The sequence below is a fragment of the Oncorhynchus keta genome, chromosome 7, assembly GCF_023373465.1.
Source record: "Oncorhynchus keta strain PuntledgeMale-10-30-2019 chromosome 7, Oket_V2, whole genome shotgun sequence".
NCBI classification, from domain to species: domain Eukaryota; kingdom Metazoa; phylum Chordata; class Actinopteri; order Salmoniformes; family Salmonidae; genus Oncorhynchus; species Oncorhynchus keta.
The window spans coordinates 19,273,089-19,289,014 of NC_068427.1; the positions used below are offsets into that span (position 1 = coordinate 19,273,089).

General features: G+C 43.5%; 1 protein-coding gene across 1 annotated transcript in view; it reads left to right on the forward strand.

Moving 5' to 3' along the window:
* mao (monoamine oxidase) overlaps positions 1 to 15,926 on the forward strand; it is a 62,304-nt gene that overhangs the window by 31,862 nt on the left and 14,516 nt on the right. Inside the window, exons 4-6 of the mRNA XM_052522122.1 lie at positions 10,131 to 10,235; positions 10,386 to 10,477; positions 10,757 to 10,898. Coding sequence (XP_052378082.1) covers positions 10,131 to 10,235; positions 10,386 to 10,477; positions 10,757 to 10,898 — 339 coding nt within the window. The remainder of the gene's footprint in view (positions 1 to 10,130; positions 10,236 to 10,385; positions 10,478 to 10,756; positions 10,899 to 15,926) is intronic.

Here is a 15,926-nt window from a genome sequence, read left to right on the forward strand (position 1 = left end):
ACTCATGTCCACATACCGGTTCAACCATAACCCGCAAGCACAACCCTAACCCTAGCTTCATGCCCACATCCTGGTTCAACCCTAACCCTAGCTTCATGGCCACATCCTGGTTCAGCCCTAACCCTAGCTTCATGGCCACATCCTGGTTCAACCCTAACCCTAGCTTCATGTCCACATCCTGGTTCAACCCCAATCCTAACCCTAGCTTCATGGCCACATCCCAGTTCAACCCTAACCCTAGCTTCATGTCCACATCCTGGTTCAACCCCAACCCTAACCCTAGCTTCATGGCCACATCCCAGTTCAACCCTAACCCTAGCTTCATGTCCACATCCTGGTTCAACCCCAATCCTAACCCTAGCATCATGGCCACATCTCGGTTCAATCCTAACCCTAGCTTCATGGCCACATCCTGGTTCAACCCTAACCCTAGCATCATGGCCACATCTCGGTTCAACCCTAACCCTAGCTTCATGTCCACATCCTGGTTCAGCCCTAACCCAAGCATCATGGCCACATCTCGGTTCAATCCTAACCCTAGCTTCATGGCCACATCCTGGTTCAACCCTAACCCTAGCTTCATGTCCACATCCTGGTTCAGCCCTAACCCTAGCTTCATGGCCACATCCTGGTTCAACCCTAACCCTAGCTTCATGGCCACATCCCAGTTCAACCCTAACCCTAGCTTCATGTCCACATCCTGGTTCAACCCTAACCCTAGCATCATGGACACATCCTGGTTCAATCCTAACCCTAGCATCATGGCCACATCCTGGTTCAACCCTAACCCTAGCCTCAACCCTAACCCTAGCTTCATGGCCACATCCTGGTTCAGCCCTAACCCTAGCCTCAACCCTAACCCTAGCTTCATGGCCACATCCTGGTTCAACCCTAACCCCAGCCTCAACCCTAACCCTAGCTTCATGGCCACATCCTGGTTCAACCCTAACCCAACCCTTAACTCTAACACCATGGCTACACAGCCCCGCATGTGCGTCCTCGTGCGCCATCATGCACATGTTGATTTTTGTCTATCCCCACCAGACGTGATTATGACACGCAACTGTGAACCAACTAAATTAATTTGGGGACAAGTATAAAGACATATGAAACATCCATGGATGTGCTGTTGCTAGCATTTTGTCCCGGGAGATGAACATTGATCCCCTTTTTAGCTGGTTCTTTGTAGAATCTTGACCCAGATCATACAAAAATGTTGTTTCTCTACTCTGACGATTAATCCACACATAAAAAGGTACGTTTTTAGTTAATTATCTTTGATTAATATCTTCTCGTTGTCTTTTATACAACTACTGTATGTGAGGTTGTATCTTTGTGAAAACCAACAAGGAGATGGGAAATGCGGGACTTGCCGAGCGTCTCAAATAGAACCAAGTTCTATTTTAGCATTTGGCATCACAGATGCATCATAGCATTTGTCATCACAGCATTCTTAAGCGTGCCATCAGTGTGGTTAAAATGATTGAATAACAATGTATGTGTACATTTATTTTGAAACACTCACACACATAACGTGACCTGTTACAAAGTGCTTATACAGAAACCCAGCCTAAAACTCCAAACAGCAAGCAATGCAGATGAACAAGCACGATGGCTAAGAAAAACTCCCTAAGAAGAAACCTAGAGAGGAACCAGGCTCTGAGGGGTGGCCAGTCCTCTTCTGGCTGTGCCGGGTGGAGATTATAACAGTACATGACCATTAAGGCCAGATCGTTCTTAAAGAGGTTCAAGTGTTTATAGATGACCAGCAGTATTAATTACATCAGGAGTAGATGTCAGTTGGCTTTTTATAGACAAGCATTCAGAGGTTGAGACAGCAAGAGCGGTGGAGAGAGACAGGGAGAGAGGGAAAGAGGGAGGGAGGGAGAGAGAGCGGGAGAGGGGGAGGGAGGGAGGGAGAGAGGGAAAGAGGGAGGGAGGGAGGGAGAGGGGGAGGGAGGGAGGGAGAGGGAGGGAGGGTCGAAAACAGCAGGTCCGGGACAAGGTAGCATGTCCTGTGAAGAGGTCAGGGTTCCATAGCCGCAGGCAGAACAGCTGAAACTGGAGCAGCAACACGACAAGGTGGATTGGGGACAGTCAGGGGTCATCAGGCCAGGTAGTCCTGAGGCATGGTCCTGGTGCTCAGGTCCTCCGGGAGTGGAGACAGAGGGAGATGGGAGAATTAGAGGGAGTATACTTAAGTCACACAGGACACCAGATATGACAGACTGACTCTAGCCCCCCGACAGGAACGAAGTGACGCACCCCTCCTCGGGACGACATGGAAGAGCACCAGTGAAGCAGAGAATCCCAGAGCCGGCCAGGCAGAGACAGGACGGATCGTCACTCCTTGCCATTCACCTTCGCACCAAGAGATGAGTCTTCAGTAATGACATAAAGGTCGAGACAGAGTCTGCATCTTTCACATGGATAGGCAGACCATTCCATAAAAATGTAGCTCTATGGGAGAAAGCCCTGTCTCTGGCTGTTTAATGTCCACATCCCTGTTCAACCACAACCCTAACCTCAACCACAACCCTAACCTCAACCACAACCCTAACCTCAACCACAACCCTAACCTCAACCACAACCCTAACTCTAAACCCTACTTCATATAGTTCTGATAACAATATCGTCCTTTCCAGCATGGCCATCTAGTGATTACCCACCCTCTCTGCCTGTGTATCAACCACATGACCCTCAGTGCATCCAGCCTCTCTCCAGCATTAGCGGTGAGCGCTAGCGACTGGAGATGCTAATCTCTGCCTCAAGGAGTTTTCTAATATAGTTTCTCCTCCTCTGAGTGGCCCAGGAGAGAGGGAGGAAGGAGAAAGAGAGACAGAGAGAAAGAGAGAAAAGAGAGAGCTGCAGCCACCCCCATTTCTCTTTACCTCTCTCTCTCTCCCTCTCTCTCTCTCTCCAACATATTCCTCCATATCTTATTATAGTAGGTACACCACCGTTCTTAACACACAGCATTCTGTACCTCCTTATTAGATTGGTCCCTCTGGTTCCACCCATATACCCAGGCTAACCTACTCTCGCTGCTGTAACTCAATGGGCTCTCCGAACTGGTTAGGAAGGCACTTCTCTTCCTGTTTCTACTGTATGGGCCTTTGTTTCATACAGTGGTGTAAAGTATTTAAGTAAAAAATACTTTAAAGTACTACTTACGTATATTGTGGGCCATCTGTACTTTACTTTACTATTTATATTTTTGACACATACTTTTACTTCACTACATTCCTAAAGAAATGATTGTACTTTTCCCTGATACCCAAAAGTACTTGTTAATGGTCCACTTCCCTACTGCCTCTCATCTGGCGGACTCACTAAGCACATGCTTTGTTTGTAAATTATGTCTGAGTGTTGGAATGTGTTATATAAGGAATTTGAAATGATTTATACTTTTACTTTTGATACTTAAGTATATTTAAAACCAAATACTTTCCGACTTTTACTGCAGTAGTATTTTACTGGGTGACTTTCACTTTTTCTGAGTCTCTTTCTGTTAAGGTATCTTTACTTTTACTCAACTTTGAAAACTGGGTACTTTTTCCACCCTTCCTATGTATGGAGTCATACGCTTAAACATGGAAACACACACACACACACATTGCAATGCCCTTCACCCCCCCCACACACACACACACACACACATTGGTATGCCCTTCACCCCCACGCACACACACACAGCAGAGAATGAGATAAGACATGTTTAAAATGCAGCATAGTGGTCATGTGGATGATATCGCTGTGTTCAGTGGATCTCGGACCTATAGCGGAAGAGCCTTCTGGCACATGACATCACTCAAACCTTCTCTACTGGGCATGCCCAGAACCACCCCTACATCTCAACAGTCTAAGGTGCCTTCCCCTTCACGTCTCCTTCCCTTCCCTTCTGATTCAGAGGGGTTGGGTTAAATGCAGAAGGCATGGATGTCGTTTAAGGCGGAGGCATCTCTCTGATTCAGAGGGGTTGGGTTAAATGCGGAAGACACATTTCAGTTGAATGCATTCAGTTGTACAATTGACTAGGTATCCCCCTTTCCTTCCTCACCACATCTCCTTCCCTACATATCAATAGTCTATAGATGCCTTTCTTTTCACATCTTCTATCCTACACCTCAATAGTCTAAGGTGCCTTCCTCTTCACATCTCCTTCCCTACGTCTCGATAGTCTAAAGTGGATTCCTCTTCACATCCCCTTAACTTAGGGAGAAAGCATTGAGTGATGTTCTGCCATTTGTCTGTCGTTGATGCGCCATTCATTTGGCACGATGTGTTTTAGGGACCACCTGCCAGTGGGTGTCTGACTGACATTTGCGGCCATTTGTACATGTAGAATCGGTTTGCGTATGACGTCCAAATTACATTACTACAAATATTAATAGCTAATTAGCTAATTTTTTGATGGCTATATATAATACAAATCAAGGTGAGGGCGATGGAAATGCATTTGGCGGTTGATCTACTTCTGTTCTGTAAATGGCACTGAGTGCTTTTTTCGAAGGATGGATCCCAGTCTTTTCAGGGCTATGGGATACGGTGTGTCAGGGGTGGTCTGCCGGGCATTGGGATGACAACACAACTCGGGATGAGGAGGGCTTTTAGTGGGTGGAATAGTGGGGACCAATTGGAGGTTTACTTAGTAGAAATGCAAATATCATGGTACAGTTATATAGACACTCAATTATCATGTTACTTTTTAATGGTACGTTTACAAACATATATTTTGATAAATAGAATTGAAAGTTGTGTCTCATTATGGTAAGTGGTGAAATAAGTACAGCCAGTTACAATTGTAATGGCCTAGCAGATAATAAGAAAAGACGTTTACCTGGCTAAAAGAGAAGGAATATAATATCTATTGTTTACAGGAAACTCATTCAACAATTTTAGATTAAGTTTTGTGGAAAAAGGACTGGGGGGGGGGATATATTTCTCCAATGGGCAAAGAAATTCAAAAGGGGTGATGGTTTTAATTAACAGTAATTTTGATCCAAATGTGCAAATTGTCCAAACAGATCCTCAAGGTAGATGGATTATTTTAAATATGTTATTGGACAATAAACAGATATGGCTTATTAACCTATACGGTCCAAATAATGATGATCCAAGCTTCTTTGAAAATATATATAAGAATTTATCAACTCTACAAGCAACACTAGACTCTATTATTTTGGTGGAAGATTTTAATACGGTCTTAAATACCTCTATGGACCGGAAAGGAAATCACACTATAAACTATCACCCTCAGGCACTTAAGGAAATCATGAATGTCATGGATATATTGGAATTAGTGGATATATGGAGGCTTAAATACTCTGACCTAGTGAGATATACATGGCGGAGGCTTAATCAAGCTAATCATCTTGACTACTTTCTTATGCCATACATTCATAAAAAGTGTTGATAGGGGACAGAATGCGGTCGGATCATCACATAATTGGCAAATATATTACTCTTACAGAATTTCCACGAAGGCGAGGATATTGTAAATTTAATCAAAGCCTACTAGATGATAAGTTGTTTAGAACTAGGACAGAATAATTTATAACGGACTTTTTCCACACATAACATAGGTACAGCAGATCCCCTTATTGTATGGGACACTTTTAAGTGTGCCTTTAGAGGCCATGCAATTCACTACTCATCTATAAAACAAAAACTATTTAGATCAAAAGAGTCCATATTAACAAAGGAAATTGAAGGACTAACAGTCAGTTAGATAGCAATACAAACTGTACCATAGAGGCACAGAATAAGTTAGAGGAAAAACAAATGGAAGAACTTATTCAAGAAAGATCCTGTAACGGTTTTCTAGGTGTGGTGAAGGAGAGTCGGACCAAAATGCAGCGTGTAGATTACGATTCATGTTTAATGAAGAAAACACACTAAACACAAACACTACAAAACAATAAACGTAACAAAAACCGAAACAGCCTAAACTGGTGTAAACTAACACTAGACAGTTACAAGGACACTAAGGACAATCACCCACGACAAACTCAAAGAATATGGCTGCCTCGATATGGTTCCCAATCAGAGACAACGATAAACACCTGCCTCTGATTGAGAACCACTCCAGACAGCCATAGACTCTCCTAGAACACCCCACTAAGCTACAATCCAATATATACACACCAAAACCCCAAGACAAAACACACCACAATACAAAAACCCCATGCCACACCCTGGCCTGACCCAATACATAAAGATAAACACAAAATACTTCGACCAGGGCGTGACAGATCCAGTGTAATATATTATAAAAAATAACGCGAACTGGATGGAATATGGGGAGAAATGCACCAAATTCTTTTTCAATCTTCAATATAGAAATGCTACCAAAAATGTATATATTGAAACTTGTTACAAATGGAGTCACACATGAAAGAGAAAGTAAAGTACTTATCCCAGTTCAACCCTAGCTTCATGTCCACATCCCAGTTCAACCCTAACCCTAGCCTGTCTAGCTTCTGTAGACACAGAGTACTAAGAACTGGACGTGGTCTTTTTGCGTCACTATAGTTCACATGCTTCTGAGGAGCTCGCATTCTTAGAGTAACCAAGTGCTCTGATTGGCTACAGGGAAGTAGACATGAATCAATGTGAGTGTTAGTTCAGTCCAGTCACTCTAGTCACACTGTAGTTTTATTGACATGATCTATTTCAGCCTGCCACAGGCTGCCGGACATGCCACGAGCATGTGGAATAACCAAGAAAGCAGTTACGAATGTGGGCTGCAGGGTCACACGTCAAATTTGAGACTCCACTGACTTATGGGCTCTAAATACAGTGTGTCTCTCCGTGTGAAATCACATGTTTCCAGCTGATTTTCCTCAATTAATGGTTTCCTTTCTGAAAGGGATATTTGTTCCTCATTTAAGATGTTGTAATGCAGCTCGACTCTGAGTTCTGACGTTACCAGCAGCTCAGCGGAACCCCTGTGTGCCGGTGTTTTCTTAGCCACTATCTCTATGTCTGAGATCTAGATATGATCTGATATGATATGTAAACATCATTATTAAAGTGTCATTATTAAAGTGACTAGTGATCGATTTATTAAAGTGGCCAATGATTTCAAGTCTGTATGAAGGCAGCAGACTCTCTGTGTCAGTGATGGCTGTTTAACAGTCTGATGGCCTTGAGATGGAAGCTATTATTCTTCGGTCCCAGCTTTGATGTACCTGTACTGACCTCACTTTCTGGATGGTAGCAGGGTGAACAGGCAGTGGCTCGGGTGGTTGTTGTCCTTGACGATCTTTTTGGCAATCATAACCTGTATCACAGAGTGAGTGTGTGTGTTTGTTAGTGTGTATTTCCATCCCTTCCACCATTAAAATGCAACACCCCCAGAGAGTGAATTATCTCAGTACTGTACTTTACTAGCTAATGTCATGTGGATAACTCAGGTGCGATATCGGTTGTAACTGATAAGGACACATTACAACCGTAGCTCTTTTCATCAAGACTTGGACTTTCCATTGATAGTAACTAGGACAAATGCCATACTGTAGAATATATCATAATAGTCACTAGTTAATCACTAACTATATACTGAGTATACCAAACATAAGGAACACCTAATAAAAGAGAGAGGGCAGAAAGTTTGATATATATTTTTGTATGTTGCACATGTACTTATGCAGAGTTCTTCAGCCCTATTCTTGCATGTCCTGAGAGCAGGCCCTAAGAAGCTTTGGATAAGTAGACGTTGATGTTGTGACCAAAATTTAATTAAAATAAATTAGGCTCAGATTGGGTTTAGCGTGCCAAGAGGAACTGTGAAACAACTTTGTAAGATGCAGTTTTAGAAAAGCATGTACAAAGAATGTCTTTCATAAAACGTGTACTTGAATAGCCAAGATCAAGTCTTTTGACTGTTATAAAATTATATGAGTAATACATGAAATAGTCTGAGTTTCATGAAATACAGACATTCATTTACTTTTTCAAGGAACAATATATAGTGCATCGCAGAGATGCTTTCATCTGGGGTCAACCAACTAAAGGTCCTATATCAAACACTTCAGGACTAAGGGCTATAGTACAGTATAAGGACTATAGTACAGTATAAGGACTATAGTACAGTATAAGGTCTATAGTACAGTATAAGGACTATAGTACAGTATAAGGTCTATAGTACAGTATAAGGTCTATAGGTCCACAGCTTCCTCACCATTGTCTATGTACTCTATTTCAGACACTGTCTCTCATTCTCTCTCTCTCTAGTAGTTATATGTTTAATGGGCCTTCAGGTAGACCCATTTAACTGTCAACCTAAGTGATTAATACCAGTTATATAAGAGTAACACAGACAGAAACACACAAACACACACTGTTGAATGAACTGATATGGCTTTCCCAGTCTATTTTCTAAAGTCCCACTTTCAATGGAAATGTCTAGAAATCACAAATAAATTAACTCTACACTACTTTACAAACCTGTAGGGGTTGAGAAATAGTGTGAGCATGAGATTGAGATAATCTTATCTGCCTTGCTGAATGTGCAATTAGCTGCTATCTTTGATCTGGAGTGAAATATGAAGCAAGCTGCCTTATCGTAATCCGCCCCCAATGGAGCTAGCTGTGGGGTAGGGATTGCCTCACAGCTCCCTCTGTCAGAGAGAAGGCAGAAGATCAATGTGTATAGGGAAGGGCATTCAACATGCATGGCACTTACACAAATGACTGATGATTGGCTGAGAGAAATTCATAATAAAAAGATTGTGGGAGCTGTTTTGTTAGACGTCAGTGTGGCTTTTGACATTAACGATCATAGTATTCTGCTGGAAAAACTTACAGTATATCTTATGTCTTTACACACCCTGCTATATTGTGGATTGAGAGTTAACTGTCTAAGAGAACACAGAGGGTGTTCTTTAATGGAAGCCTCTCATAATCCAGGTAGAATCAGGCATTCCCCAGGGCAGCTGTCTAGGCCCCATACTTTTTTCAATCTTTGCTAATGACCTGCCACTCGCACTGAGTAAAGCCTGTGTGTCTATGTATGCTGATGACTCAACACTGTACACGTCAACTACAACAGCAAGTGAAATCACTGCAACGCTTAACAAAGAGCTGCAGTCAGTTCCAGAATGGGTGTCAAGGAATAAGTTAGCCCTAAATATTTCAAAAACTATTCACTTAAACCTCAACTAAATATTGCAATGAATAATGTGGAAGTTGGGGAGATTGAACTGCTTGGAGTAACCCTGGATTGTAAACTGTTATGGTCAAAATATTTTGATGCAACAGTAGCTAAGGTGGGGAGAGGTCTGTCCATAATAAAATGTTGTTCGGCCTTCTTAACTACAATATCAACAAGGCAGGTTCTACAGGTCCTAGTGTTATTGCACCACAAAGAGGGACTTAGGAAAATTACAACTGGTCCAGACAGGGCAGCACGGCTGGCCCTTAAATGTACACGTAGAGATGTCTGTTTAAACTACTAGCACACAGCTTGGAAACCCATGTATACCCCACAAGACATGCCTCCAAGTCCAGAACAGACTATGGGAGGTGCACAGTACTAAATAGAGTCATGGCTACATGGAACTCTATTCCACAATCCAGTAACTGATGCAAGCAGTAGAATCTGATTTTAAAAAAACAGAACAAATACTTCTAATGGAACAGTGAGGACTGTAAAGAGTCACACACAAAGGTACAAATACACGGATACAAACACACATAACATACACACTATACACACACGTACATCTGGATAGTGTTGTAGTAGAGTAGTGGCCTGAGGGCACACACTTAATGTATTGTGAAATCTGTTGGTTATAATGTCGTCACTGCCGTATTTGGTTGCCTTGGCAGCAGCTAATGGGGATTCATAATAGATACAAATACAAATGTGTAGTTCAGTTCAGAAACATTTGCAAAATATTGCTTTTTCAGATCACTCTTAAGTCTATAGTGATGATGATGATGCTGATGATAAAGATAATGCTGTTACTGCTGATGATGATGAGGAGGAGGATGAGGAGGAGGATGATGAATACGAAGACTAAGATGATGATGAAGATTGATATTACGATGAGGAGGAGGATGATGAAGATGTTGAAGCTAACTAACCCTTCCATGTCTTCTCCCATGCATGTTGTGTCCTACAGGGAAAGTCCTACCCATTCAGAGGCTCCTTCCCCCCCATGTGGAATCCATTTGCCCTGATGGACTACAACAACCTGTGGAGGAAGATGGATGAGATGGGCAGCGAGGTAAACACACACAGCATCCTTTTCTGTCTAGTGCTGCCATCCCCTCCACATTTCAGGCCCAATCCCAAACCAACCCCTACTCCCTAGTCTCTAGCTATTGATACTTCTTGATGGTCCCACCCTCATAGTGTATTTGTGTGTGTGTTCCAGATCCCCAGAGAGGCTCCATGGAGGGCTCCCCATGCTGAGGAGTGGGACAAGATGACCATGAAGCAGCTCTTTGACAAGATCTGCTGGACCAAGTACTGTACTACACCCATTTCACAATACACACAGGACCATTCAACCCCATGGAGCATCACTTTTTATAGTCTTTGTGATTGAGTGATTACATGTGTGTGTGTGTGTGTGTGTGTGTGTGTGTGTGTGTGTGTGTGTGTGTGTGTGTGTGTGTGTGTGTGTGTGTGTGTGTGTGTGTGTGTGTGTGTGTGTGTGTGTGTGTGTGTGTGTGTGTGTGTGTGTGTGTGTGTGTGTGTGTGTGTTGTCTGTGTGCATGTGCATGCTACTCCCTCTCCTCACAGTTCTGCGAGGCGGTTTGCCACTCTGTTTGTGAACGTGAATGTGACCTCTGAACCCCACGAGGTGTCGGCCCTGTGGTTCCTCTGGTACGTCAAGCAGTGTGGAGGGACCATGAGGATTTTCTCCACCACCAACGGAGGACAGGTACTGTACACAACTGTCCGTCTGGCTGGTTGTCTGTCTGTCTGGTCTGGTCTTGTCTTGTTATCTCTCTGACCATGTGGACTGGCTCTTACATATCCATACAGAGTTCTGCACACTTAGAAAAAGACAAATGTTCTTTGTAAGGCAATTCTACCTTATAACATTTAACATCCTAAGAACCATTTTTGGAAGAAAGGATTCTTTGATGATTCTTTGGCAATAAGGATTATTTTGATGGCAAAAAGGGTTCTTTGGAAGGCAAGAAGTTTTCTACATAGAGACATATATTATATTTCCCAGCATGCTCTATTGCAGGGAGATTTTCAGAATTGTTTGTTTTCTAAACTAATCCAATCTGTTAGTAGTTGGACTTAAATAGAGATGGTGCCGACAGAGATGGCCGCCTCGCTTTACGTTCCTAGGAAACCATGCAGTTTTTTGTTTTTTTTACATGTAATTTCTTACATTAGTACCCCAGGTCATCTTAGGTTTCATTACATACAGTCGAGAAGAACTACTGAATATAATAGCAGCGTCAACTCACCATCAGTACGACCAAGAATATGACTTTCGCGAAGCGGATCCTGTGTTCTGCCTTTCATCCAGGACAACAGAATGGATCCCAGCCGGCGACCCAAAAAAACGACTTCGTAAAAGAGGGAAATGTAGCGGTCTTCTGGTCAGACTCCGGAGACGGGCTCATCGTGCTCCACTCCCCAGTATACTTCTCGCCAATGTCCAGTCTCTTGACAACAAGGTTGATGAAATCCGAGCAAGGGTAGCATTCCAGAGGGACATCAGAGACTGTAACGTACTTTGCTTCACGGAAACATGGCTCACTGGAGAGATGCTATCGGAGTCGGTGCAGCCAGCTGGTTTCTCCACGCATCGCGCCGACAGAAACAAACATCTTTCTGGTAAGAAGAGTGGCGGGGGCGTATGCCTTATGGCTAAAGAGACGTGGTGTGGTCACAAAAGCATACAGGAACTCAAGTCCTTCTGTTCACCTGATTTAGAATTCCTCACAATCAAATGTAGACCGCATTATCTACCAAGGGAATTCTCTTCGATTATAATCACAGCCGTATATATTCCCCCCAAGCAGACATATCGATGGCTCTGAACGAACTTTATTTGACTCTTTGCAAACTGGAATCCATACATCCTGAGGATGCATTCATTGTAGCTGGGGATTTTAACAAGGCTAATCTGAAAACAAGACTCCCTAAATTGTATCAGCACATCGATTGCGCAACCAGGGCTGGCAAAACCTTGGATCACTGCTATTCTAACTTCCGCGACGCATAAGGCCCTGCCCCGCCCTCCTTTCGGAAAAGCTGACCACGGCTCCATTTTGCTGATCCCTGCCTACAGACAGAAACTAAAACAAGAAGCTCTCACGCTGAGGTCCGACCAATCTGATTCCACACTCCAAGACTGCTTCCATCACGTGGACTGGGATATGTTTCGTATTGCGTTAGACAACAACATTGACGAATACGCTGATTCGGTGTGCGAGTTCATTAGAACATGCGTTGAAGATGTCGTTCCCATAGCAACGATTAAAACATTCCCAAACCAGAAACCGTGGATTGATGGCAGCATTCGCGTGAAACTGAAAGCGCGAACCACTGCTTTTAATCAGGGCAAGGTGACCGGAAATATGACCGAATACAAACAGTGTAGCTATTATTCCCTCCGCAAGGCAATCAAACAAGCTAAGCATCAGTATAGAGACAAAGTAGAATCTCAATTCAATTCAGCAGGCCCAGACGGCATCCCCAGCCGCGCCCTCAGAGCATGCGCAGACCAGCTGGCTGGTGTGTTTACGGACATATTCAATCAATCTCTATCCCAGTCTGCTGTTCCAACATGCTTCAAGAGGGCCACCATTGTTCCTGTTCCCAAGAAAGCTAAGGTAACTGAGCTAAACGACTACCGCCCCGTAGCACTCACTTCCGTCATCATGAAGTGCTTTGAGAGACTAGTCAAGGACCATATCACCTCCACCCTACCTGACACCCTAGACCCACTCCAACTGCTTACCGCCCAAATAGGTCCACAGACGATGCAATCTCAACCACACTGCACACTGCCCTAATCCATCTGGACAAGAGGAATACCTATGTGAGAATGCTGTTCATCAGCTCGGCATTTAACACCATAGTACCCTGGGTCTCGATCCCGCCCTGTGCAACTAAGTACTGGACTTCCTGACGGGCCGTCCCCAGGTGGTGAGGGTAGGCAACAACATCTCCACCCCGCTGATCCTCAACACTGGGGCCCCACAAGGGTGCGTTCTGAGCCCTCTCCTGTACTCCCTGTTCACCCACGACATTGTGGCCACGCACGCCTCCAACTCAATCATCAAGTTTGCGGACGACACAACAGTGGTAGGCTTGATTACCAACAACGACGAGACGGCCTACAGGGAGGAGGTGAGGGCTCTCTGAGTGTGGTGTCAGGAAAATAACTTCACACTCAACGTCAACAAAACTAAGGAGATGATTGTGGACTTCAGGAAACAGCAGAGGGATCACCCCCCTATCCACATCGATGGAACAGTAGTGGAGAGGGTAGTAAGTTTTAAGTTCCTCTGCATACACATCACAGACAAACTGAATTGGTCCACCCACACAGACAACATCGTGAAGAAGGCGCAGCAGCGCCTCTTCAACCTCAGGAGGCTGAAGAATTTCGGCTTGTCACCAAAAGCACTAACAAACTTCTACAGATGCACAATCGAGAGCATCCTGGCGGGCTGTACCACCGCCTGGTACGGCAACTGCTCCGCCCACAACCGTAAGGCTCTCCAGAGGGTAGTGAGGTCTGCACAACGCATCACCGGGGGCAAACTACCTACACCACCCGATGTTACAGGAAGGCCATAAAGATCATCAAGGACAACAACCACCCGAGCCACTGCCTGTTCACCCCGCTATCATCCAGAAGGCGAGGTCAGTACAGGTGCATCAAAGCTGGGACCGAGAGACTGAAAAACAGCTTCTATCTCAAGGCCATCAGACTGTTAAACAGCCACCACTAACATTGAGTGGCTGCTGCCAACACACTGACTCAACTCCAGCCACTTTAATAATGGGAATTGATGGGAAATTATGTAAAATATATCACTAGCCACTTTAAACAATGCTACCTAATATAATGTTTACATACCCTACATTATTCATCTCATATGTATACGTATATACTGTACTCTATATCATCTACTGCATCTTTATGTAATACATGTATCACTAGCCACTTTAACTATGCCACATTGTTTACATACTCATCTCATATGTATATACTGTACTCGATACCATCTACTGCATCTTGCCTATGCCGCTCTGTACCATCACTCATTCATATATCTTTATGTACATATTCTTTATCCCCCTACACTTTTGTGTATAAGACAGTAGTTTTGGAATTGTTAGTTAGATTATTTGTTGGTTATTACTGCATTGGCGGAACTAGAAGCACAAGCATTTCGCTACACTCGCATTAACATCTGCTAACCATGTGTATGTGACAAATAAAATGTGATTTGATTTATTTATTGCACCTGTTACTGGGATGGTTGTTCCAGTTTAGATGATGGGGTAGTTCATCTTCCCTACCCTGGCAGTCATTCTGAATGCAGGTGATAAAAAATTCCACTTTTAGAATATCCTAACTCTGGCTAGATTACAATAGGAATTGCATATCACTTTGCAAGCCAACATAATGTGATTTGCAGGCCTGTTGTGGCCTGTAAACCAGGAGCTTCCTAACACCACTGTGTTAGGGTAGATAGAACTTCAAAGAAAGGTTGTATAATATATGTAATTATTTTAAAGTCTAATAATGCTGGTGGAACCTTTCATTGATGGTTCTAAGAACCCTCCAAAGAGAAAAGTGTTCTCGGTAGGACCCTTCATAGAGGGTTCCCGGAATAACTTTTAGATGCTAAAATGGTTATTGGTTGAACCCTTCATAGAGGGTTTTATGCTGAACCCTTCATAGAAGGTTTTAGGTACAACCATATACAGGGGTTCTATGAAGAACCCTACATAGAATAAGGAGAAGTTTGCCCTGTTTTTGGCTTGGGTTCTAGGTTTGCTGTGCTGAGCCTCTCACACAGAAGCCTCTGAACTGAGCTCAGAAAACTATCCTCCATGTTAGCACAAAACATTCCACAACAATAACATTCTCATTTGGATTCTACTTAGATTGTCACTAACATGAAACCTCTGGTGGCAAAATTAGCCATTCTAAATCTTACCATTCCCTAGCCCTATAGAGCCGTCCTTCACCCCCCCCCAAATTAGCCTTGTTCATTCCCTGCTCTCTAATTTATAGGAATAATCCCTCCCTCCACAATTGCTGTTGTTCAGAGCCCAGGGAGAACCCATTATTCTGGTTTACTTTGAAAAGCTGAGTGGCTCCATTGCCTAGGTGACGGTTGAAGGGGATGTGTTGGAGTAATTAGAGAATGTTGTTGTGAGGTCATCCACTTTCATTTCCTGTTTGGTCCGCCCCGCTCTCTGGCTCCAAATGTTTTCATCCAGTGTGTTTATTCTCCAGGTAGAGCAATAGAGAAAGTTTGTCATGAGTTGATATAGCATTTGCCCTCCTTTTTGAGGTCAATTGCATTTGCTCCTATGTTGAAGTCAATTGCCATGCATGCCAAGCAGAGTTGCATATTCTCTGCAGATAAATTGTCCTCAGTAGAGTACTGCTATGGTATGCAGATGCATAATAAAGATCTGCTATGCTGTAGGTCACTGTCCCAAATCCCTATCCATCTGTTCAACTCAAAACAACTATATGTGTACATGTGTTTTGAAACAAACAACTTTTCTTGGTTGCAGGTGAAAGTATAACATCCCTTACAATCATGCAGAAATTTCCCAATGCCAACATCCGTTTTTGACCTGCCTTGAGACCCTGTTGTTATAGCTGGCCCAATCTCACAGTGGAAGGAACACAATGGGTTTCCTATTAGAGAAAGCTGAGGGAAGTTTACACGAACCATATGGAGAGGGT